Source organism: Bufo gargarizans, chromosome 9, assembly GCF_014858855.1.
Source record: "Bufo gargarizans isolate SCDJY-AF-19 chromosome 9, ASM1485885v1, whole genome shotgun sequence".
In the NCBI taxonomy this organism is placed as follows: Eukaryota; Metazoa; Chordata; class Amphibia; order Anura; family Bufonidae; genus Bufo; species Bufo gargarizans.
Window position 1 is genome coordinate 118,716,970 of NC_058088.1, and position 24,562 is coordinate 118,741,531.

Sequence of the window (24,562 nt, forward strand, 5' to 3'; positions counted from 1 at the left end):
ATTTAATTTTTTTGCATAAAAAAATACCTAATTTACCCAAAATTTGGAAAAATTTGCAAATTTCAAAGTTTCAGTTTTTCTACTTCTGTAATACATAGTAATACCCCCAAAAATTGTGATGACTTTACATTCCCCATATGTCTACTTCATGTTTGAATTATTTTGGGAATGATATTTTATTTTTGGGGGATGTTACAAGGCTTAGAAGTTTAGAAGTAAATCTTGAAATTTACAAAAACCCAATTTTTAGGGACCAGTTCAGGTCTGAAGTCACTTTGCGAGGCTTACATAATAGAAACCGCCCAAAAATGACCCCATCTAAGAAACTACACCCCTCAAGGTATTCAAAACTGATTTTACAAACTTTGTTAACCCTTTAGGTATTGCACAAGATTTAATGGAAAATAGAGATACAATTTCAAAATTTCACTTTTTTGGCAGATTTTCCATTTTAATATTTTTTTTTCCAGTTACAAAGCAAGGGTTAACAGCCAAACAAAACTCATTATTTATGGCCCTGATTCTGTAGTTTACAGAAACACCTCATATGTGGTCATAAACTGCTGTACGGGCACACGGCAAAGCGCAGAAGGAAAGGAATGCCATACGGTTTTTGGAAGGCAGATTTTGCTGGACTGTTTTTTTTTTACACCATGTCCCATTTGAAGCCCCCCTGATGCACCCCTAGAGTAGAAACTCCCAAAAAGTGACCCCATTTTAGAAACTACGGGATAGGGTGGAAGTTTTGTTGGTACTAGTTTAGGGTACATATGATTTTTGGTTGCTCTATATTACACTTTTTGTGAGGCAAGGTAACAAGAAATAGCTTTTTGGCACTTTTTTTGTTATTTACAACATTCATCTGACAGGTTAGATCATGTGGTAATTTTATAGAGCAGGTTGTTACGGACGCGGTGATACCTAATATGTATACAATTTATTTTATTTATGTAAGTTTTATACAAGGACTTCATTTTTAAAACCCCAAAAACGTTTTAGTGTCTCCATAGTCTAAGAGCCATAGTTTTTTTTTCAGTTTTTGGGTGATTATCTTAAGTAGTGTCTCATTTTTTGCAGGATGAGAAGACGGTTTGACTGGCACTATTTTGGGGTGCATATGACTTTTTGATTGCTTGCTATTACACTTTTTGTGACGCGAGATGACAAAAAATGGCTTTTTTTACACAGTTTTATTTTTTTATTTTTTACGGTGGAAACCTGAGGGGTTAGGTCATGTGATATTTGTATAGAGCCGGTCGATACGGACACGGCGATACCTAATATGTATATTTTATTTTTATTTATGTAAGTTTTACACAATGATTTCATTTTTGAAACAAAAACAATCATGTTTTAGTGTCTCCATAGTCTAAGAGCCATCGTTTTTTCAGTTTTTGGGCGATTATCTTGGTTAGGGTATTATTTTTTCAGGATGAGATGACGGTTTGATTGGTACTATTTTGGCGTACATGCGACTTTTTTTAATCACTTTTATTACCTTTTTTGGGAAGTAAGGTGGGCAAAATTTCAATTTTCTCATAGTTTTCATTTTTATGGCGTTCACCGGAAGGAGAAAGTAGCATGACCGTTTTATAGATAAGGTCGTTACGGTCGCGGCGATACCTAATATGTGTAGTGCATTTTATTTTTTTAATTTTTATTCAGTGATAAGTGTTTTTTTTTTATCTTAAATTTTTTTCACTTTTTTTTTACATTTTTTTGACCCAAACCCACTTGGTTCTTGAAGATCCAGTGGGTCTGATGTCTGCATTACAGTACACTATATAGTGTTTTTTACTGTATTTTACTTACACTTTGTCTGAACAGATCTATGCCTTTAGCACAGATCTGTTCAGGACCATGGACAGCAGCATGCCTGAGAAGGCGTCCTGTTGCCATGGGAACCTTCCCCGTCTGCTCAGTTGTGGCCACAACTGCGCAGACGGGTAAGGGTAAGGAGGGGGTCTCCCTACCTCTGTCACCCCATCCTGTCTGGGGGGCTGCAAAGGCACAGCAGCCCTCCCGATGGGAGAGGGAGGGAGCTCCCTGATCCTGACAGTTAACCTTTTCCATACAGCGGTCCGTACAGACCGTGGTATGGAAAGGGTTAAACGGCTGATATCTGCACAGATGTCAGCCGTTTATACCAGAGTGTCAGCAATGTGCTGACACTCTGGTATAACCACTGAACACCAATGAATATTCAAGAGGAGGCGGGCGGGGGATCGCGATCCCGCCTGCCGCACCACCCGCCTCCCGCCATCTTGAGAAGGTTCTCATATTGTAAATGCTTAAACAGCTGTAACTTAGGGGAAAACTCAAGGAAAACAGTGGTATGTAAAGAAACAAAAGATTGCTTTATGCATAATGATGCTGCAGCAGTAACACATGCTAAAATAGATATTTTTAATGAAAACATGACGGTTACCCTTTAAGGCAGTTTTGGTAAATGGTGGTGTTGTGGAAAGTGATACAACGGTGATATCTATTGGATGGATACATTTGTATTAGTAGCACAATCTCTTTACAGGAACATCCTGCTGAAAATGTGGAGCCACAATAAGGGTCTATGCACAGGGCACCTACCATTACCATCTTAATCATGTCCTCTATATCCCTACTGTGACCGTTCATCCCCATGCAGATTAACTGTTTGTCCTATGTGACAGGCAGCTGACAACCTGCTACACATAAGATGCAATCAGCCAACAAACGAGCGTTCACTCATTCATCTGGTGATGGAAGGCACCCATTTAAGCTGCGCAATTACTAGGGATCAGCATTCATACAATGCAAGTGCTTGATAATTGTTCCGTGGTCCATTTTCCCCCCAGACCCATTCACTGGAAGAAGCATGCTTGGAAAAAGGCTTATTTAACTCAAATGTTGCACTAGACATCTTTATGGAGTGAAACTTTACTTCAGTTTTTGCAACCTAGAACGAGTGCTGCCTTCTTCCTCTTATCAGTTCTGCACCAACCAGACTCCATCTTGTTCTAACGAGTGCTGCCTTCCTTCTTCCTCCGATTAGGTCTGCACCGACCAGACTCCATCTTGTTCTAGCAAGTGCTGTCTTCCTTCTTCCTCTGATTAGGTCTGCACCGACCAGACTCCATCTTGTTCTAGCAAGTGCTGTCTTCCTTCTTCCTCTAATTAGGTCTGCACCGACAGGGCTCCATCTTTTTCTAATAAGTGCTGCCTTCCTTCTTCCTCTGATTAGGTCTGCACCGACCAGGCTCCATCTTGTTCTAGCAAGTGCTGTCTTCCTTCTTCCTCTGATTAGGTCTGCACCGACAGGGCTCCATCTTGTTCTAACAAGTGCTGCCTTCCTTCTTCCTCTGATTAGGTCTGCACCGACCAGGCTCCATCTTGTTCTAACGAGTACTGCCTTCCTTCTTCCTCTGATTAGGTCTGCACTGACCAGACTCCATCTTGTTCTAACAAGTGCTGCCTTCCTTCTTCCTCTGATTAGGTCTGCACTGACCAGACTCCATCTTGTTCTAACGAGTGCTGCTTCCTTCTTCCTCTGATTAGGTCTGCACTGACCAGACTCCATCTTGTTCTAACAAGTGCTGCCTTCCTTCTTCCTCTGATTAGGTCTGCACTGACCAGACTCCATCTTGTTCTAACAAGTGCTGCCTTCCTTCTTCCTCTGATTAGGTCTGCACTGACCAGACTCCATCTTGTTCTAACGAGTGCTGCTTCCTTCTTCCTCTGATTAGGTCTGCACTGACCAGACTCCATCTTGTTCTAACGAGTGCTGCTTCCTTCTTCCTCTGATTAGGTCTGCACTGACCAGACTCCATCTTGTTCTAACGAGTGCTGCTTCCTTCTTCCTCTGATTAGGTCTGCACTGACCAGACTCCATCTTGTTCTAACGAGTGCTGCTTCCTTCTTCCTCTGATTAGGTCTGCACTGACCAGACTCCATCTTGTTCTAACAAGTGCTGCCTTCCTTCTTCCTCTGATTAGGTCTGCACTGACCAGACTCCATCTTGTTCTAACGAGTGCTGCTTCCTTCTTCCTCTGATTAGGTCTGCACTGACCAGACTCCATCTTGTTCTAGCAAGTGCTGTCCAACCCCTCATTCATGGGAATGAGCGCGCCGAACAGTAAAACTGGGGCTGGAAGGTGCAGTTTAGGTCTGTGTGGAAAATCGCCATGTGCACCAGACCACACACTGCAATGGGTACATATTCAGTCTGCGTACTGTCCTTTCTACATTCGGACAGCACTAAGATGGACACATCACCGTCTGAATGAGCCTTAAATGGGTATTCCGGTTGTTATTATTACCCCCAATAACTATCAGATTGGTGGGGGTCCTAGCGCTGGGACCCCCACGATCACGAGGGCCCTATTCCCCCTGTACCTCCCCTGAATAGAATGGTGCAGTCGGTCAGGCATGCGTGTGGCCGTTCCATTCATTTCAGGGGGCTGCAGCGGATATGGGACCCCCCATTATCGAGATTGGTGGGGGTCCCAGCGGTAAGACCCTCACCAATCTAACAGTTATCCCCTTATTCTGTGGATAGGGGATAACTTGTGACAAGTAATAGATGGGGGATGCGGGAGCAGGTTACAACATGCTGCTATAATAGCTGAATCTACTGGACTGTGCGCTTCTCTTATCAGGATGTGTACACGTGGAGTGCAGCCCGTAGCTGGCACCGAAACAATAACACATTGAACGGGTGATTACTGCCAGACGACATGGACATGACAGGCGATTAGAGACCTTCACAAGAGCCGCTGCTTTGACTAATCCTCCAACTACTTTAATCTCGGAACAATAAGGGAGTATTAACGTTAGTACTTCTCACCTGGTATGTGTTGTCAAAGCTGTCGTACATGAACCGAGTGATGAGGGAGGTCTTCCCAACTGCAGGAGAAAGGCAGAAGAATAACAATTGTAAAGGAGCGGGTGAGACATGGAACAGTGTTAGCTTAAAGGGATTATCCAGGTAAATATAAACAATGACCTATGCTCAGGATGGGTCATCATTATCACATCGGCAGGGGTCAGAGTCCTGGCACCCCCTCTGATCAGCTGTTACAGGGAGCCACCGGCAGCATTCCAGGCACAGCACCGTACACTGTATAGTGGCAGTGCTTGGTATTGCAGCTCAACCCAGCTGAGCTGTGCCTAGGCCATGTGACATCTAGAGATGAGCGGATTTCATATTTTGAAATTCGTTCATACTTCGTTTGGTGGTAAAAGCAGAATTGCGTTATGGATTGAATGTATAAAGGAATGCCTTTAGAGGTATTCCGTTATTCATTCTGTCATAATAGAAGTCTAGGGCCTGCAAAACCGATCCGTCCCGTTTCCAGTGAGGACTCCCCTAAATAACGGAAATGGGACAGATCCGTTATGCAGGCCATAGACTTCTATTATGACGAAATGAATAACGGAATGCCTCTAAAAGGCATTCCGTTATGCATTCCGTCATAGAATTGCGTTATGGTCTGTGGTTACGGAATCCATAACGCAATTCTGCTTTTACCACCAAACAAAGCGTGAATTCGCTCATCTCTGGTGACATCATATGGCCTAGGAAGAGGACGGAGTGCTCATAGAGCACCTGGCCCCTTCTAATAAGGGTCTATTCACATGTCCACATCCATTCCGCAGTTTTACTGACCTGGTGCGGACCCATTCATTTCAATGGGGCCCGCAAAAGTTGCGGACAGCACACCATGAGCTGTACACATATGTAGTTCCGTTCCGCGGTCCAGCAAAAAAGATAGAGCATGTCCTATTCTTGTCCACAGTCATGGACAAGAATAGGCATTTTTATCATAGTTTCAGAACGCACGTGGCTGGTGGCCGCGTTTTGCAGATCGCATAACAATTGTGGACGTGTAATTGGACCCTAACAGCTGATCCAGGAGGTTAGATAATCAATATAAAGGCTCATTAAGACGGCCGTATGCGGATCCTCAAAACACGGATACAGGCCCGTGTGCTTATTCTTGTCCACAATTGCGGATAAGAATAGGACATGCTCTATATTTTTTGTGTGGCCGCAGAACGGAACAACGGATGTGGACATCTTTGAAATGAATGGGTCCGCACCTGTCCAGCAAAAATGCAGAATGGGTGCAGAACAAAACATACGGCCGTCTGGACGAGCCCTAAATCAATAGAAAACCCTTTAAACCTTCTAATAGTCACATTAAAACTTGAAAAACCCTCCTGAAAAGGTCACTTTTTTATTGCAAATTTTTAATATGTGTCTGAATTAAATCTTGCTGGCGCACAACTCAGGGGACACCATTGCATCTTTTAACCCTCTAGAGACCAGTTACAATTTCCCCTTTGTGTTCCAGAAGACATAACTTACATTTTTTCGTGATCCAGGATTTTGTGCAAGTTGCGGATATAAAAGGCGGATTAAGACAGGTGATGCTGTACCACTGACGAAGGGAAAGAGTTCCCGAAACGCGTCTGGGCTACACACCTGTGAAAGAAGTATCTCCGCACCCTATGCATGGCCATGCAAATAATAACATAACGGAAGAATTCGGATTTTTCAGGACGCGGAGCATAGAATCTGTCTAATATTGCTCTTCATTGTCCGGACTCAGACCACCACTGAAATCCCGCGAGATCCGGGAACAGCAAACCACATGAGCTACAAGCTAGACGCCGGAATTGTTCCACGCTGCTTATCCACCGCTCACGTCCATAGAGGCGCTCACGAGATACACCGAGTGGAAGGTAGGAACATTGCAGCTGTGAACCGGCATACGACTCTAACATGTACGGTAACTGAACTGTATTATCGGCATTTAAGGACACTAAGACATGCATTTTCATATGAGCAGGAACGGCTCCGCTTGCCTGTCTGATTGCCATATTAACATTGGATCAGCGCATATGAGCCTGTCAACTCACTAACTAGTCAAGTGTGCGCACTGGACAGTGAAGCGCAACATTGTTAACAACCCCTTGGATTCAGTTATATATATATATATATTACAGCTGTTTCTACAAGAGACTGATATTATTTTTCCATCCCTACTTGTGGAATAAAAATGTTATGTATTATATCTTTAGATTTTATTGTATAAATATACACGTGTTATATTATTGTGATTTCATAAAATTTTATTTCACTGCTATCTTGGTCCAAGTGTTGAGTGCTCGCCCTAATCCTGATTTTAAGTTCTATATTCTGGCTTTTTTTTTTTTTTCATGCAGCTCTGGTTCCACAGAAGTGAATGGGACTTCAGTAACAAACGGATTGCACGGCGTTTCAACCGTGAAGGGTCCGCATTTGGTCTGAGTGTCTATTTTTTGCCTTTTTGTCCATTATTACACGGACACTGTTCTGCTGAATTTTTTTCCCAGACCATCTCCTAACCGTGGTCAGTGTGATGCCTATCTCCTAACTGTGGTCAGTTTTTCACGGACACATAGATTTCAATGGTTGCGTTCGGTCCACATCACTGCATGTCCCTGTGAACTTTTTCACTGATCAGTAAAAACTACCAATGTGCGAACAGACACATTAAGGTCTCGTTTACACAACCGCATTTATTTTGCAGTCCGTGTGACATTTTTTTTTTTGCGCATTCATTGCAACAATGCCTATCCTTGTCCACAAAACAAACAATGGGACATGTATTTTTTTTTTCGGAACTACATAACGGACACAGATGCACACGGCGTGCAGCCTGCATTTTTTGCAGACCCACTGAAATAAAATGGTCAATATCCTATCCGCAAAAAATGCTAATCGGATGCCAACTAAAAATACGGTTGTGTGTATGATTCCTAAGACAAATGGATATGTGTGCTGTCCGCAGAAAATGCAGGTGGCAAATGTCCGTGAACGAGGCCTTAGGAGGAGCGAGGCTACAGACTACAAGCAGTAGATTTACACAAATCTTTGTACCACTCCATGCCCAGCATGCCCCCTACTGGGTAACCCTGCCTGGGGATAGGTCATCAATAGTAAAAGCCCGGACAACCCCTTTGATGATAGAAAGTTGTCAGAAGACATAGATGATAGATGCATATGGGACTATGTAGAATCAGAATTGGACCATGGAGCAATGAAATGATGTGGTCTGATGAATACATTGTGTGGATGGCCAGGAACGCGTGGGTTACTTACTAGGGACAGAAATGGCACCAAAATGTACTATGGGAACAAAACCAGTGGAGGAGTGTGATGTTGTGGGCAATATTCGGCAATAATGATGATGTTACATTGACCTGTAGCACCTACCTAAACACTGCAAAGACAATGTGGCAACGATATTCCCTAATTCCCACCTAACGAGGCAGGATAACGCGCCGGACATGCTGCTCAGGAATGGCTTGAAGAACATAAAAGAGGGAGATTTATCAAAACTGGCGCAGTTGCTCAAGGCAACCAATCAGATTCTAACTTTTCTAAATTTTTCAGAGCTCCTTTGGAAAAAGGTGGAATCTGATTGCTCGCCAGGGTCTAAGAAGCCAGTTTCCTTTGCACCAGTTCTGATTAATCTTCCCAAAGAGTTCAAAGATTTGGAGACCAAATTATTAAGATCTCAATATCTGTGAGATGTCCTAGAAAAAGAAGTCCAAGCCATGGAGGCGTCATCTCACAACTTACAGGACTATAAAAATCCTAAGCATCACGTAATAACCAGGAGGAGCTGCGCAGATTGATATATCCTTGGGTGGGAAAAGATTCTGCATAACCTGTCAAAATCAGTCTGGAGGGCGATCGCACTCACCGACCTGCTGTCCTGTCAGTGTACCTAAAACATAGCCGTCAGTCGTCGAGCAGGACCGCCCACTGGACTCCTAAACCCAGGAGTTAATTACAAGTTATACTAATCTTTTCTCAAATACATAGATCTGCTCTGCAGGCAGGTCAGCCCGACACCACGTTCAACGTGACAAGTTACCTTTCAAGGATCAGCTGGTAACATCTGTAAGGGGTTACACTCTCAGCCAGGGCGGCAATGACAGATTATCTTGCAGACCACAGGGGTAAAGTCCAAACGTTGCTTTATTTATAACACTCCGGAAATACAGGCAACCCCAGTTAGGCTACTTTCACACTTGCGTTCGGTGCGGATCCGTCTGGTATCTGCACAGACGGATCCGCACCTATAATGCAAACACCTGTATCCTTTAGAATGGATCCATCTGCATAACAGCTTTTTCAGATCTGAGTTTTCACATTGTGAAAACTCAGATCCGACAGTATATTCTAACACAGTGGCATTCCCATGGTGATGGGGACGCTTCAGGTTAGAATATACTAAAGAACTGTGTACATGACTGCCCCCTGCTGCCTGGAACCACCCGATCTCTTAGGGGGCTGTGATCTGCACAATTAACCCTTCAGGTGCAGCACCTGAGGGGTTAATTGTGCGTATCATAGCCCCCTGTAAGAGATCAGGTGCTGCCAGGCAGCAGGGGCCAGACCCCCTCCCTCCCCAGTTTTAAATTCATTGGTGGCCAGTGCGGCCCCCCCTCCCTCCCCAGTATTAAATTCATTGGTGGCCAGTGCGGCCTCCCCCTCCCTCCCTCCCCCGTATTAAATTCATTGGTGGCCAGTGCGGCCCCCCCTCCCTCCCTCCCCTGTATTAAATTCATTAGTAGCACAGACCTGTCACTTACCAGTAGGAGGAGCGCCAGGCCGGTCACAGACAGCGCAGGTAAGTATAATGCTGCTAATTGCTAAGTAACCATGGCAGCCAGAACTGCAGTAGCGTCCTGCCTGCCATGGTTACCGATCGGAGCCCCGGAGATTAAACTGGGACTCAGATCGCTGCCACCAATGATGGGGGAGGGGGGTGATTTTAATTAGGGGGGGGGGAAGGCGCGCACTGGCCACCAATGAATTTAATACAGGGGAGGGAGGGCCGCACTGGCCACCAATGAACTTAATACTAGGGAGGGAGGGGGCCGCACTGGCCACTAATGAATTTAATACAGGGGAGGAAGGGAGGGAGGGGGGGCTGCACTGGCCACCAATAAATTTAATACTGGGGAGGGAGGGGGGTCTGGCCCCTGATCTCTTACAGGGGGCTATGATACGCACAATTAACCCCTCAGGTAATTTCCGCGCGGGTGCAATGCAGTAGGTGAACGTATTGCACCCGCACTGAATCCTGACCCATTCATTTCAATGGGGCTGTGTACATGAGCGTTTTTTTTCACGCATCACTTCTGCAATGCTTTAAAATCGCAGCATGCTCTATATTCTGCGTTTTTCACGCAGCCCTGGCTCCATAGAAGTGAATGGGGCTGCGTGAATAACGCATTGCATCTGCAAGCAAGTGCGGATGCAATGCGTTTTTCACTGATGGTTGCTAGATGTTGTTTGTAAACCTTCAGTTTTTTATCACGCGCGTGATAAACGCATCAAAACGCATTGCACCCGCACGGAAAAAACTGAACAACTAAACGCAATCGCAGACAAAACTTGCTTGCAAAATGGTGCGAGTTTAACTGAACGCACCCTGAACGCATCCGGACCTAATCTGTCACGCTCGTGTGAACTCAGCCTAAGAGATCAGGTACTGCCAGGCAGCAGTCATGTACAAACTTCTTAGTATATTCTAACTTGAAGCGTCTCCATCACCATGGGAACGCCTCTGTGTTAGAATATACTGTCGGATCTGAGTTTTCACGATCTAACTCAAATCCGATGGTATAGTCTAACATAGAGGCGTTCCCATGGTGATGGGGATGCTTCAAGTTAAAATATACCATCGGATTGGAGAAAACTCTGATCTGATGGTATATTAATAGGGACTCCTGACTTTACATTGAAAGTCAATGGGGGACGGATCCGTTTGCAATTGCACCATATTGTGTCAACGTCAAACGGATCCGTCCCCATTGACTTGCATTGTAAGTCTGGACGGATCCGTTTGGCTCCGCACGGCCAGGCGGACACAAAAACGCTGCAAGCTGTGTTCGGGTGTCCGCCTGCTGAGCGGAACGGAGGCCAAATGGAGCCATACTGATACATTCTGAGCGGATCCGCATCCACTCAGAATGCATTGGGTTTGTACAGATCCGTTCGGGGCCGCTTGTGAGAGCTTTCAAACGGAACTCACATGCGGAACCCCAAATGCAAGTGCAAAAGTAACCTTATAAATCACTGGGTAAGGTAAGGGTCCCGCACCACAAAACATAAACCAAACCAAAATAAACACCTGCCCGTCTGGACTCTGGCTAATACAGTGAAGATCCTAGCTCACCTACTGAACACAGGTCACACAGAGAATTCGGCTTCTCTAGCCAGCGAGGCAGCCAGCTCCCCAGGCATCACTCTCCTCAGACCGACAGCCTGGACTGTGCTTTATTTCCCCTTAACGATCCCCGCTGGCTTCAGTTGGGAATCCCTCAGGCTAGGGGAAAACCTTCCCCGGACTTGGGGGTCCCTCTACCAAGCCTACCTTCTCCCAGTCCTTAACAAAACTGTCTCGGCAACCTAGACATTGCTGAGACCATTTTAACCTTCTGGGTTTTATTTACCTCACCCAGTTGAGGAAGCTGGGTGGGATATACACCCCTTCCAGGACTCTACCTGACACTTTTCTGTTCACCTTACCACACATCTTAGATACCACAGGACACCTTCACAGGTCTGGTGGAGTCCTGGCCTCGGGTGTCACCATATCCTAACGTCATTGCACTGTAAGGTGTAATACATACGTTCGTATATGACGGTGTAGAGACCCTACACGTGACAGTACGGTAATCTGATGATAGGAATCTCTATTAGGACAGTGAGCTTTGGCGAGCGCTGACCTTCCAGCCTCACTGCTAAAGACAAGACAATAATCAGCTTACTGCAAATCTCCGGATTTGACAATAAAAACGGACATTTTACTAACCAGCTTTGAAGAACTACAGATTGTTGTGTAAACAGTGGCCCTAAAAAACTCGTCTCGCCCGAGAGCTGCAGTGAAAGATCCCACGTACTAGCACAACAGACGGCGCTTAAAATCAACTTGCCATAAAGTAACAAAAAGAGGACAATTATATTAATACAAATCTAGAACTCTGACGGGATTAGCCATTTTCTTCTCTAAGGCCTCATGCACGCGAATGTATTTTGTTTCCATGTCCATTCAGTTTTTTCTTGCGGATAGGATGTGTACCCATTCATTTCAACAGGTCAGCAAAAAATGCAATGGATCCGCAAAAAAAAAACAACGGATGGCATACTGATGTCATAAATTTTTTGGGCGACCCGCAATTTGCAGACCGCAAAACACATACGGTCGTGTGCATGTAGCCTAAGGCTGTGGTCACAAATCTGCAGCAGATTTTGATATGTTTCCGCCGCAAAAAACGCACACAAAAAAACCAAACAAACCCTGTAACAATACTGTGCAGAAAGCCAGCAGATTTCACCCACTCCATCAGAAAGGGTGAAAACCCATAAAATAAATCTGCTGTATAAAATCCACAATACCCCAGCTATTCTTCTGCATTTTTCACACTGGCGTTTTGGTTTCCGTTTGTGAGATCCGTTCAGGTCTCTCAGAAGCGGTCCAAAACGGATCAGTTTTGCCCCAATGCATTCTGAATGGAAAAGGATCCGCTAGAATGCATCCGTTTGCCTCCGATTAGTCACCATTCCGCTCTGGAGGCTGCCTGCGGAGTTTTTCTGTCCATGATGTGGTGCAGAGCAAGACGGATCCGTCCTGGCACACAATGTAAGTCAATGGGTACGGATCCGTTTTCTCTGACACAGTCTGGCGCAATGGAAAACGGATCCGTCCCCTAATGACTTTCAATGGTGTTCATGTTCAAGAAGGATCCGTCAATGGCTATAGAAAACATAATACAACCGGATCCGTTCATGACGGATGCATGCGATTGTATTATTGCAACTGAAGCATTTTTTGCAGATCCATGACGAATCCGCATAAAACGCTAGTGTGAAAGTAGCCTTTAGGGTACTTTCACACTTTTTTTTTTTTTTTACGTACGTCTTGACGGATCCGGCAGGCAGTTCTGCCGGAATCCTTTGCCACAAGTGTGATAGTACCCTTACACAGCGTGTGGATGAAAATTCAGAAATCCTGATCCATGTGACAGAGGTCTAAATGAGCGCTGGAATCGGCACTATGGTTCATTTGCTAGTTTGCTGTAGATCAGGGCCCCTTGATTACACAGCGCTCCGGTCCCAACATAGCCATAGGAGGAGGTGCACATGACCGGCCGCATCCATTAGTGACCTCTACTAAGTAGCACTGGGCTCCCATGCTCCAGTGTGGAACTGGAGTGCTGTACTACACAATGGGGCGGCACTGTTCAGCGGGTGGTCATAGTCCACCCCTTTAATGCTTTCACTACCAGCGCCACACATGTAAACATGGAGTCGTGGCCGGCAGGTCTCTGCTGTTTCAAACAGCAGAGACCTGCCGCTAATTACCGCAACCGGCAATAATGTCGATTACATTAATTAAATCCTTTAGATGCTGTGATCAAGTGGGATCACCTACCGACATCCTCTGTGGCCAATGGGGATGCCAGTAACTGGTTTGAATGCCCTGGGTCTCGCTGAAGAGACTCTGGAGTATTCAAACTACAATTCTGATTTTGGCCACCAGATGGCAGGCCAACATAAGAAATGAGCAATAGACAGTAATAGTCATTTAAAAAAAAATACATGATTAAAAATACAAAGTTTAAAATCACCCCCCTTTCCGTATAATAAAAAAACGAAATACCCAAAAATATAAACATCATGGATATCATCGCGACCAAAAACGCCCATACTATTAAGATATAAAAATATTTTTAAAAAATGCATGCAGTTTTGCCATGTGGCACACCACCGCTACATGTGAACCAACATGGACAGCCTAGGGCCGCGTTCAACTCAGGGTTATTTCCGTTCTTCTGCTCTGATACAGGAACAATGAAAATAACGGAATGCCGAATCACTCATATATAACGGACACGAACGCACCTGACAGACCCCACACCGGTTTCCGCCATGTGACCTGGCATTTAGTCAGCATTATTAATGGAATCTGCCATGGGGACCCTTAGCGGAGCCTCCGACGCAGATGTGAACTTGGCCTAACTGTGCAGTTTAAAAGATGGATGTCGATTGGATACGCCATAAATGTCCGCTAGGAGAGGACTCCAGACATCTTTACGATGCTGGTGCGAACCTGTCACCATGAAAATGCAATGTAGGCTACAGGCAGCGCCTTATGGAGCAGGAGGAGCTGTGCGGATTGATACATGGTTTTATACATATAAATTCCTGCTAATTCTCGGCTTTGAAGTCAAGGAGGCGGTGCTCTCAGTGATTGACAGCTCTCTCTGTATACACAGGCATCTAAATGTATAAATTAGCCCTAAGGGCTGTTTCACACGAGCGGATGCTGTGCGTGACATCCGCTCCGTGAATGACAGCCAAGACCCGATGCGGACAGAAGAAGCACGGAGCAGTAACATGACTGATAATGCTCCATGCCTCCCATCTCTTTACTACGATATCACAGTGAGATAAAGTTGTCACCGTGATTTCGTAGTAAGGCCTCCTGCACACGAACGTTTTTTTACACGGTCCGCAAAAACGGGGTCCGTAGGTCCGTGATCCGTGCCCGTTTTTTCTTCCGTGGGTCTTCCGTGATTTTTGGAGGATCCACGGACATGAAAAATGAAAAAAAAATCTAAGTCAAGTTTGCCATTGAAATGATAGGAAAAAACGGACACGGATCACGGACACGGATCACGGACACGGATGACAATCTTGTGTGCATCCGTGATTTTCACGGACCCATTGACTTGAATGGGCCCGTGAACCGTTGGCCGTGAAAAAAATAGGACAGGTCTTATTTTTTTCACGGCCAGGAAACACGGCTCACGGATGCGGCTGCCAAACGGTACAGTTTCCGATTTTTCCACGGACCCATTGAAAGTCAATGGGTCCGCAAAAAAAACGGAAAACGGCACAACGGCCACGGGTGCACACAACGGTCGTGTGCAGGAGGCCTAAAGAGATCACAGAGAGGCACGGAGCATTATCAATCACGTTACTGCTCCGTGCTTCTGCTGTCCGCATCGGGTCTTGGCTGTCATTCACGCACCGGATGTCACGCACGGCATCCGCTCGTGTGAAACAGCCCTAAAACTATATATCCATCTGCTCAGCTCCTCCTGCTATCCAATTTCAAGAAACCTCCCCCCCCCCCCATATGCCGGGCCCCTCACCGGTAATATACTTACCCCACTCCCAGCACTGCGGCTTCTCCCTGTATAAAACATCCGTGTCGAGGCGAGCAGCCAATGGCAGGTGGGGACGGGGTTGGAGCCTCCCTAGCATTGCGGGTGACACAAAGGAGGCTCCATGTGCTGTCCGCATCTGTAGCTCGGTTCCCCGGCCCCGCAAAAAAAAAAAAAAAAAAGATAGAGCATGTCCTATTCTTGTCCGCAGCCATGGACAAGAATAGGCATTTCTATGTGCGGTCCGCAAAACACTTGCAGACTTGTGAATGGACCCTAATCCCGAGCATAAAAGAAATAAAAAAATTCTTGAAGTTATTTAAAAACAAATGGAGCGGCTGTGCACATGCCAGACCAGCAGGGGATTCCATGGAGTATAGGTTCCTCATTTTCATGACCAATGGGGTCCCAGTGGTAGAGCCCTCTCTGGAATGACTGGCGCTGTAATAATTATTAATATGGACACATTGATTGGAGACTGACATCACTGGATGAAGGGTGTGTGTACTACAGACATGTTGGTTTAGTAAAAAGGGGTTGGGGGGGGGGGGGGGGAAATCGACACCTGGGACCCCCGCAGATCAGCAGTTTGGTTTGAGAAGTCACTGGCGTGCCTCTGTGCGGCGTGGTCTTCTCTCGGCAGATCAAGCACAGCGCCATACATTGTATAGTGGCTGTGCCTGGTATCGCAGCTCAGCTCCATTCACTTCAATGGGACTGAGCAGAGCCAAGGCCACGTGACTGATGAACGTGTCGTCACTCGGCCTAGGAAAAGCTGAAAAAAGGCAGCAGCATCATTGCCTACTCGAACAGATCAGAGGATAGGTCATCAGTATTTAAGTCTTGGACAACCCCTTTAAGTGGAATGTGCCTTTTGTCCTCCCTCGCTTCAGATTTATAATATGAAGCAATATTTATCAGCAATTTTATATGGAATAAAAAAAATGTAATAAAATGTTTTTTTTATTGGTTATTATATTAAATGATAAATAATGGGGTGAATTTACCATTGTAGGTATATTTGAGGTGAGCCTTTAGCTTTCCGGTATTGAGATCAGTCATAGGGGCTAAAAAAACGGAAAAAAACACTCCCGTTTTGTCCCCATTCGTTGTCAAGGAGACAAAACTGAACAGATTGCTCCACAATGCATTCCGTTCCCATCCCGGAGAGCAAACCGCAACATGTTGTAGTTTGCTTTCCAGCCTGTGATGTGGAGCAAGACGGCATGACCCCCAATGCAAGTCAATGGGGACGGATCCGTTTTCTCTGCCACAATTCACTTTCAGTGGCATACATGACGGATCCATGTTAAAGACAATACAACCAGGTCCGTTCATAATGGATGCAGATGGTCGTATTATCAGTAACGGAAGCGTTTTTGCTAAACCCTGTCGGATCCAGTAAAGACGCTAGTGTGAAAGTAGCCTAACCCGATTAGTTTGAAAACTTCATTCACAATATAGCCTCCGTACCATTGTAAAATGTACGGGCTCCGCAATCGTGCTGCAAATATCACAAGACTCCATGACATGACACCGGTTATGCGCATAAATTATATAGTGTCAAAATCTGAACTCTGCTTTGTGCCTCATTAATGAAGCAGAGTTCAGATTCGGGTTTTGACACCGTAATTTATGCACATAACCGAAGTGGCAAGTCATAAACGTGAGACGAAGCAAGTCTCGTGATATTTACAGCAAGACCGCGAACACCTCCGGAGCCCAGAAATGTTACGGTAATGCGGAGGCCATATTGGTAATCTGAACCTGAATCACTCAACACTAGTCACAATGCTGGAATAAGCAACTTTTTGAAGCCAGAAAACTTGAGTGAAGGGCTTGATAAAGTCCACCCCAAAGTAAAGGCCTCATGCACACGACCACATGTATGTTATTTAGCTGGGACTGTACATTGGAGGGACTGGAGGAAGGGCAGTGCTGTTACTTACATGGGACTGTATGTTGAAGGGACTGGAGGAAAGGCAGTGCTGTTACTTACATGGGACTGTATGTTGAAGGGACTGGAGGAAAGGCAGTGCTGTTACTTACATGGGACTGTATGTTGAAGGGACTGGAGGAAAGGCAGTGCTGTTACTTACATGGGACTGTATGCTGAAGGGACTGGAGGAAAGGCAGTGCTGTTACTTACATGGGACTGTATGCTGAAGGGACTGGAGGAAAGGCAGTGCTGTTACTTACATGGGACTGTATGTTGAAGGGACTGGAGGAAAGGCAGTGCTGTTACTTACATGGGACTGTATGTTAAAGGGACTGGAGGAAAGGCAGTGATGTTACTTACATGGGACTGTATGTTAAAGGGACTGGAGGAAAGGCAGTGATGTTACTTACATGGGACTGTATGTTGAAGAGACTGGAGGAAAGGCAGTGATGTTACTTACATGGGACTGTACATTGAAGGGACTGGATGAAGGGCAGTGATGTTACTTACATGGGACTGTACGTTGGAGGGGGTGATGTTATTTACCTGGGACTGTACGTTGGAGGGACTGGAGGAAAGGCAGTGATGTTACTTACATGGGACTGTATGTTGAAGAGACTGGAGGAAAGGCAGTGCTGTTACTTACATGGGACTGTATGTTGGAGAAGCTCGCAGGAGGGGAGAGATGTTATTCAGGCTAGTAATGGTTCTCATTCATAACTGCCCTCCTCAGGGCTCATTCACCCCACTATTTATTTCTGTTGTTTGGCTCCATTAGATGAGCAGAGGTTCCGGACGGGCCCATAACTGGCAGGATCAGGGCTAGACAGACTCCATTGACTATGATGGAGTCCATCCAAGTTTCCATTCAGGGTCCTGTTTTGTTACCAGACAAAAGTCCTGCGTGCAGGTTTTTATGTCCGGCCCTTATGTCATAATCTGCGATAGAGATACCGAATGGAGCCTTCAACGCAGATGTGAACAAGCCCTTCACATTATGTAGGCCTCCGTATTATGTATTTGAATTCCTGCAGCTTTCGTACTCCTCCTCGGCCAAAATACTCCTCAAAAACGGTAAGGAGTATTTATACTCTTCTGGAAAAAATGTAGTGCGACCTCTGGTCGTGTGCAAGAGGCCTGAATGGTCATGCTGCAGATTTTGAAAGCCGCACCGCAGGTCAATGTCCGCACCTAAGAAAAGAAGCAAATGTATGCGAGATTTGTCTAAGCTCATACACTTTGCTGTACCGTGCCGCAAAAAACGGAAACGACTCAATTTCTGTATGTCTGTCCAGCAAAAAAAAATAAAAATAGAACATGTTCCTATTATTGCCCACATTACGGACAAGGATAGGTCTGTTACATTAGGGGCCGGCTGTTCCGCAAAATACTGAATGCACACAGACGTCATCTGTATTTTTTGCAGATCCGTGTTTTGCGGTAGTGTGCATGAGCCCTTACGCTCCAGTTTTTCACATACTAAGGCCGCCTGCACACGTTGTGGAATACGTGCAGTAAATTGGCGATTCCCGTGCTGAAAAAACTACCAGTAAAGTGTATGAGAGTACATACATTTTAAATTTTCCGTGCGGTATTGACCTGCATTGTGGATTTAAAAATCTGCAGCATGTCAATTATGTTTGCGGTTTTAGCTGCGGCTTTCACCCTTTTCATTGGAAGAGTGAGATCTGCAGCAAAACCGCATCTAGCACTGCGGTTAGACATTGCGGATTTTGGTGCGGATATCCTGCAGAAAGCACAAAAATACGCATGGAAATTTGTGCCTTCACCCGCAGCTGTGTGCAGATGGCCTAAAGGTGCAGCACATTGTGCTGCGTACCCAGCGATCTGCTGCCTAGAAACGATTGTGTATGCCACTAGGCATCCCCGTACAGTGGAGGTGATCGGTTTATGTAAATACAGCTTTTCTCCTCCGCTGATGAGCGGGCAAATATCGGGAAGGAAGGAGTCCTTGTGCATACACTGATAACACCAGCTCCTCTTCTGCAACCTGCGCTGCATTTCACGGGGACCAGTTCTCTTTAAGGTGCACGGAAATAAAAACTCTTAGGCCTCTTTCACACGGGCGAGTTTTCCGCGCGGGTGCAATGCGGGAAGTGAACGCATTGCACCCGCACTGAATCCGGACCCATTCATTTCTATGGGGCTGTGCACATGAGCGGTGATTTTCGTAAAAACGCATTAAAACGCTTGCACTCGTGGGAAAAAACCCCACACATTTTCCCGCGACGCACCCACATCCTATCCGCCCCTCACACGCGAGGCCGTGTGAAAGAGTCCTTAGGCTTAGTAAGTTTTCCGCGCGGGTGCAATATGTGACGTGAACCCGCACCGAATCCTGACCCATTCATTTCAATGGGTCTGTGTACATGAGCGTTTTTTTTCATGCATCAGTTCTGCGTTGCGTGAGAATCGCAGCATGTTCTATAGTCTGTATTTTTCACGCAGCCCTGGCCCCATAGAGGTGACTGGGGCTTCAGTGAAAAACACATTGTTCCTGGAAGCAAGTGCGGGTGCGATGCGTTTTTCACTGATGGTTACTAAGAGATGTTGTTCGTAAAACCTTCAGTTTTTTATCACGCACGGGAAAAACGCATCAAAACGCATTGCACCCGTGCGGAAAAAAACTGAACGCAATCGCAGACAAAACTGACTGAACTTGCAAAATGGTGTGAGTTTAACTGAACGCACCCGGAGCCAATCCATCACGCTCGTGTGAAAGGGGCCTTAAAGGGGTTTTACATATTAATGACCTATACTTAGGACAGGCAATTAATAGGAGATTGGCGGGGTCCGACTCCTGCTGATCAGCTTTAAGATTACATTGCGACGCTCCGTATAGTCCATAAAACGTCACGTTCAGTCACACTGGCTAGGAACAGGATCAGCACCATTGAAGTGAGCGCCGCAGCTTCCTCAAAGAGCTGATCTGATCTCCTACTGGTGACCTATTCTGAAGGCCATCAACATCAAACCCCTGGATAACCCCTTTAATAGATGAGGTCCTCTGTTGGCCAGAGGGGAGAACGCTTACAAAAATCTTTACAGGTCCGCAGGACAGCTCATCAGTATCCGATCAGTGGTCCCACTTCTAGCACCCCTGATGAACAGCTGTTTGAAGAGCTTGCGGCCTCCTCTTAGGTCAGAAAAGAACGGCGAGCCCGTTTGCTCTACTGTGTCGGATACCGAAGCGCATAGCTCGAGACATTAGGAGAAGACACGGCCAGGCGTGATGAATTTCAAGACAAAGTCCGGAGGGCTCAGCGACTGCAGAGAGAGCAGAGCCTCTAGGTGTAATGACAACGCCCCTGTTGCTCCTAGAGGCTCATTTGCAGATATTAAAGGATAACTGTCATATTTGTATTCTATTTGCTAGTTTGTTAGAGCTAGGCATGTATACCTGGGGCAGTCTGTCAGTGATTGTCCAAAGATCTGTCTTATAATAACAGCTTTCATTAATGTCCTCTGTCCCTTTCCACTGCTCCATTAAAAGACCATTGCTATGGCTCGTCTGTCTCCGCCTAGGAAGATGGAGGGGCGGTCCTTCACACTGCATGCCTGCATCAGGCTTCAGAGTGAGGAGGCGTGTCTCTCAGCAATACAATCTGATTGGCTGGCAGGAAGCTGCTGGCTACAGCAAGTTTGCATGTGACCTGAGGGAAAGCAGTTTTGGCCTCAGAGAACTGGCCTCATAATGTAGAATTCAAAACAGCCGTAACTAAAGGGAAAACTCAAGGAAAACGGTGGTAAGTGAAGAAACTAAAGATTGCTTTATGCATAATGATGATACAGCAGTAACATATGCAAAAACTTTTTTTTTAATGAAAATATGACAGTTACCCTTTAAAACATCACTTTTCTCAGCAATGTGGCACATATGAACATGGGACCAACATAGATGCCTTCAGCTGCCAAGCTCACATGTAACAGGTCAGCCAGTGTCATGGGTGCAAATCTGCTGACAGGGGCCCTTTAAGACTTACAGAGATACCCGGGCAGACATGTGTCCCTGCCTCCTGGCCATATGTGGTGAGGTTGGTTGAGGTCAGCAGGATGCCATGCCTGGCTGTGGCCACTGAACACCTGCAATAACTCTGACAAGGAATGACTCTGCCATTCCCTAGATCTTCTCTGGCACAATCATGCCCGCTCATAGGTGGTAGGGCTGTCCACCCGTTATATCTGTATTGTAAGTATTTCCGCGAGCTTCACTCCATGCCTCAGCTCCGTTATATACAGGTGTAGTACAGGCCGACAGGAGTTACAGCTGTGACATCACACCCCTCACCGAGGGTCACTGTGTCAGGCCGACAGAGGTTACAGCTGTGACATCACACCCCTCACCCAGTGTCACTGTGTAGTGTCAGGGTGACAGGGGTTACAGCTGTGACATCACACCCCTCACCCAGTGTCACTGTGTAGTGTCAGGCCGACAGAGGTTACAGCTGTGACATCACACCCTTCACCCAGTGTCACTGTGTAGTGTCATGGTGACAGGGGTTACAGCTGTGACATCACACCCCTCACCCAGTGTCACTGTGTAGTGTCATGGTGACAGGGGTTACAGCTGTGACATCACACCCCTCACCGAGGGTCACTGTGTAGTGTCATGGTGACAGGGGTTACAGCTGTGACATCACACCCCTCACCCAGTGTCACTGTGTAGTGACAGGGGTTACACCTGTGACATCACACCCCTCACCCAGTGTCACTGTGTAGTGTCAGGGTGACAGGGGTTACAGCTGTGACATCACACCCCTCACCCAGTGTCACTGTGTAGTGTCATGGTGACAGGGGTTACAGCTGTGACATCACACCCCTCACCCAGTGTCACTGTGTAGTGTCAGGGTGACAGGGGTTACACCTGTGACATCACACCCCTCACCCAGTGTCACTATGTAGTGTCAGGCTGACAGGGGTTACAGCTGTGACATCACACCCCTCACCCAGTGTTACTATGTAGTGACAGGGGTTACAGCTGTGACATCACACCCTTCACCCAGTGTCACTGTGTAGTGTCAGGGTGACAGGGGTTACAGCTGTGACATCACACCCCTCACCCAGTGTCACTGTGTAGTGTCATGGTGACAGGGGTTACAGCTGTGACATCACACCCCTCACCCAGTGTCACTGTGTAGTGTCAGGGTGACAGGGGTTACACCTGTGACATCACACCCCTCACCCAGTGTCACTATGTAGTGTCAGGCTGACAGGGGTTACAGCTGTGACATCACACCCCTCACCCAGTGTCACTGTGTAGTGTCAGGGTGACAGGGGTTACAGCTGTGACATCACACCCCTCACCCAGTGTCACTGTGTAGTGTCAGGGTGACAGGGGTTACACCTGTGACATCACACCCCTCACCCAGTGTCACTATGTAGTGTCAGGCTGACAGGGGTTACAGCTGTGACATCACACCCCTCACCCAGTGTCACTGTGTAGTGACAGGGGTTACAGCTGTGACATCACACCCTTCACCCAGTGTCACTGTGTAGTGTCAGGGTGACAGGGGTTACAGCTGTGACATCACACCCCTCACCCAGTGTCACTGTGTAGTGTCATGGTGACAGGGGTTACAGCTGTGACATCACACCCCTCACCCAGTGTCACTGTGTAGTGTCAGGGTGACAGGGGTTACACCTGTGACATCACACCCCTCACCCAGTGTCACTATGTAGTGTCAGGCTGACAGGGGTTACAGCTGTGACATCACACCCCTCACCCAGTGTTACTATGTAGTGTCAGGCTGACAGGGGTTACAGCTGTGACATCACACCCCTCACCCAGTGTCACTGTGTAGTGACAGGGGTTACAGCTGTGACATCACACCCTTCACCCAGTGTCACTGTGTAGTGTCAGGGTGACAGGGGTTACAGCTGTGACATCACACCCCTCACCCAGTGTCACTGTGTAGTGTCATGGTGACAGGGGTTACAGCTGTGACATCACACCCCTCACCCAGTGTCACTGTGTAGTGTCAGGGTGACAGGGGTTACAGCTGTGACATCACACCCCTCACCCAGTGTTACTATGTAGTGTCAGGCTGACAGGGGTTACAGCTGTGACATCACACCCCTCACCCAGTGTCACTGTGTAGTGTCAGGGTGACAGGGGTTACAGCTGTGACATCACACCCCTCACCCAGTGTCACTATGTAGTGTCAGGCTGACAGGGGTTACAGCTGTGACATCACACCCCTCACCCAGTGTTACTATGTAGTGTCAGGCTGACAGGGGTTACAGCTGTGACATCACACCCCTCACCCAGTGTCACTGTGTAGTGTCAGGGTGACAGGGATTACAGCTGTGACATCACACCCCTCACCCAGTGTCACTGTGTAGTGTCAGGGTGACAGGAGTTACAGCGGTGACATCACACCCCCTCACCCAGTGTCACTGTTCAGGGTGACAGGGGTTACAGCTGTGACATCACACCCTCACCCAGTGTCACTGTGTAGTGTCAGGGTGACAGGGGTTACAGCTGTGACATCACACCCCTCACCCAGTGTCACTGTGTAGTGTCAGGGTGACAGGGGTTACACCTGTGACATCACACCCCTCACCCAGTGTCACTGTGTGGTGACAGGGGTTACACCTGTGACATCACACCCCTCACCCAGTGTCACTGTTCAGGGTGACAGGGGTTACACCTGTGACATCACACCCTTCCTCACTGTGTAGTGTCAGGGGTTACAGCTGTGACGTCACAGCCCTCACCCTGCCTCACTGTGTAGTGTCATGCGGGCAGATATTTATAGCTATGACGTCACCCCATCACTGACCGATCACACAGACCAGACCCGGCGATTACAGCCGGGATCACCGGAGCCCCCCACTGCCGCACCCGGCCCCGGCATATCCACTTGGCCACAGTGCTCCGCTGTCCCCACACAACCACTCCCGTGCAGGCTCACACTACGGGGCCGTCACTCACCGCTCTGCTCCCCAAGGAAGACCAGCTTGAATTTTCTCAGGGGGTTTCCGAACTCTCCGCCGGTCGAGGTCATGATGATGCAGGCGCCGAATCACCGACCTGGAGCAGAACCGACCAGAACCGAGGAGCGAGCGAGCACGCACACCAGGCCGAGCGCGTCCTGCTAACGTGATGGGGAGGGAGGGGCCGTGCGCGCTCCCGAGGCAAGAGCCGCCATATTGGTATACCCAGGGGAGTGAGGCCCTGATGGTAGCGGACAGGCTGACAGTCGTGTTGTGTCCAGTGCAGAGCAGTGCCCGCCATGATTAGCCTACTTAGTTTCTTAGTCACATCATTTGTATATATTTTTTTATGGACTTTGAGGAGACCTTATCACCAATAATAAAAGGTGAAGTGAGCTGGCCTCAAAGTAAATCGAAGCTGCCTTACAAGCCAAAGGAAGGGACACAAAG

At 47.0% G+C, this 24,562-nt stretch overlaps 1 protein-coding gene across 4 annotated transcripts in view; it reads right to left on the reverse strand.

Annotated features, from left to right (window-relative positions):
• LOC122945951 (ras-related protein Rab-6A-like) overlaps positions 1-24,257 on the reverse strand; it is a 40,580-nt gene extending 16,323 nt beyond the window's left edge. For all 4 annotated transcript variants that reach the window (XR_006391191.1, XR_006391190.1, XM_044305176.1 and 1 more), the window contains exons 1-2: positions 24,111-24,257; positions 4,823-4,881 (exon numbers count right to left, since the gene is read on the reverse strand). Coding sequence is in view for 2 of the 4 variants with exons in the window: in XM_044305176.1 (XP_044161111.1) it covers positions 4,823-4,881; positions 24,111-24,183 (132 nt within the window). In the remaining 2 variants the exon portion in view is untranslated. The remainder of the gene's footprint in view (positions 1-4,822; positions 4,882-24,110) is intronic.
• Positions 24,258-24,562: the final 305 nt, after the last annotated feature.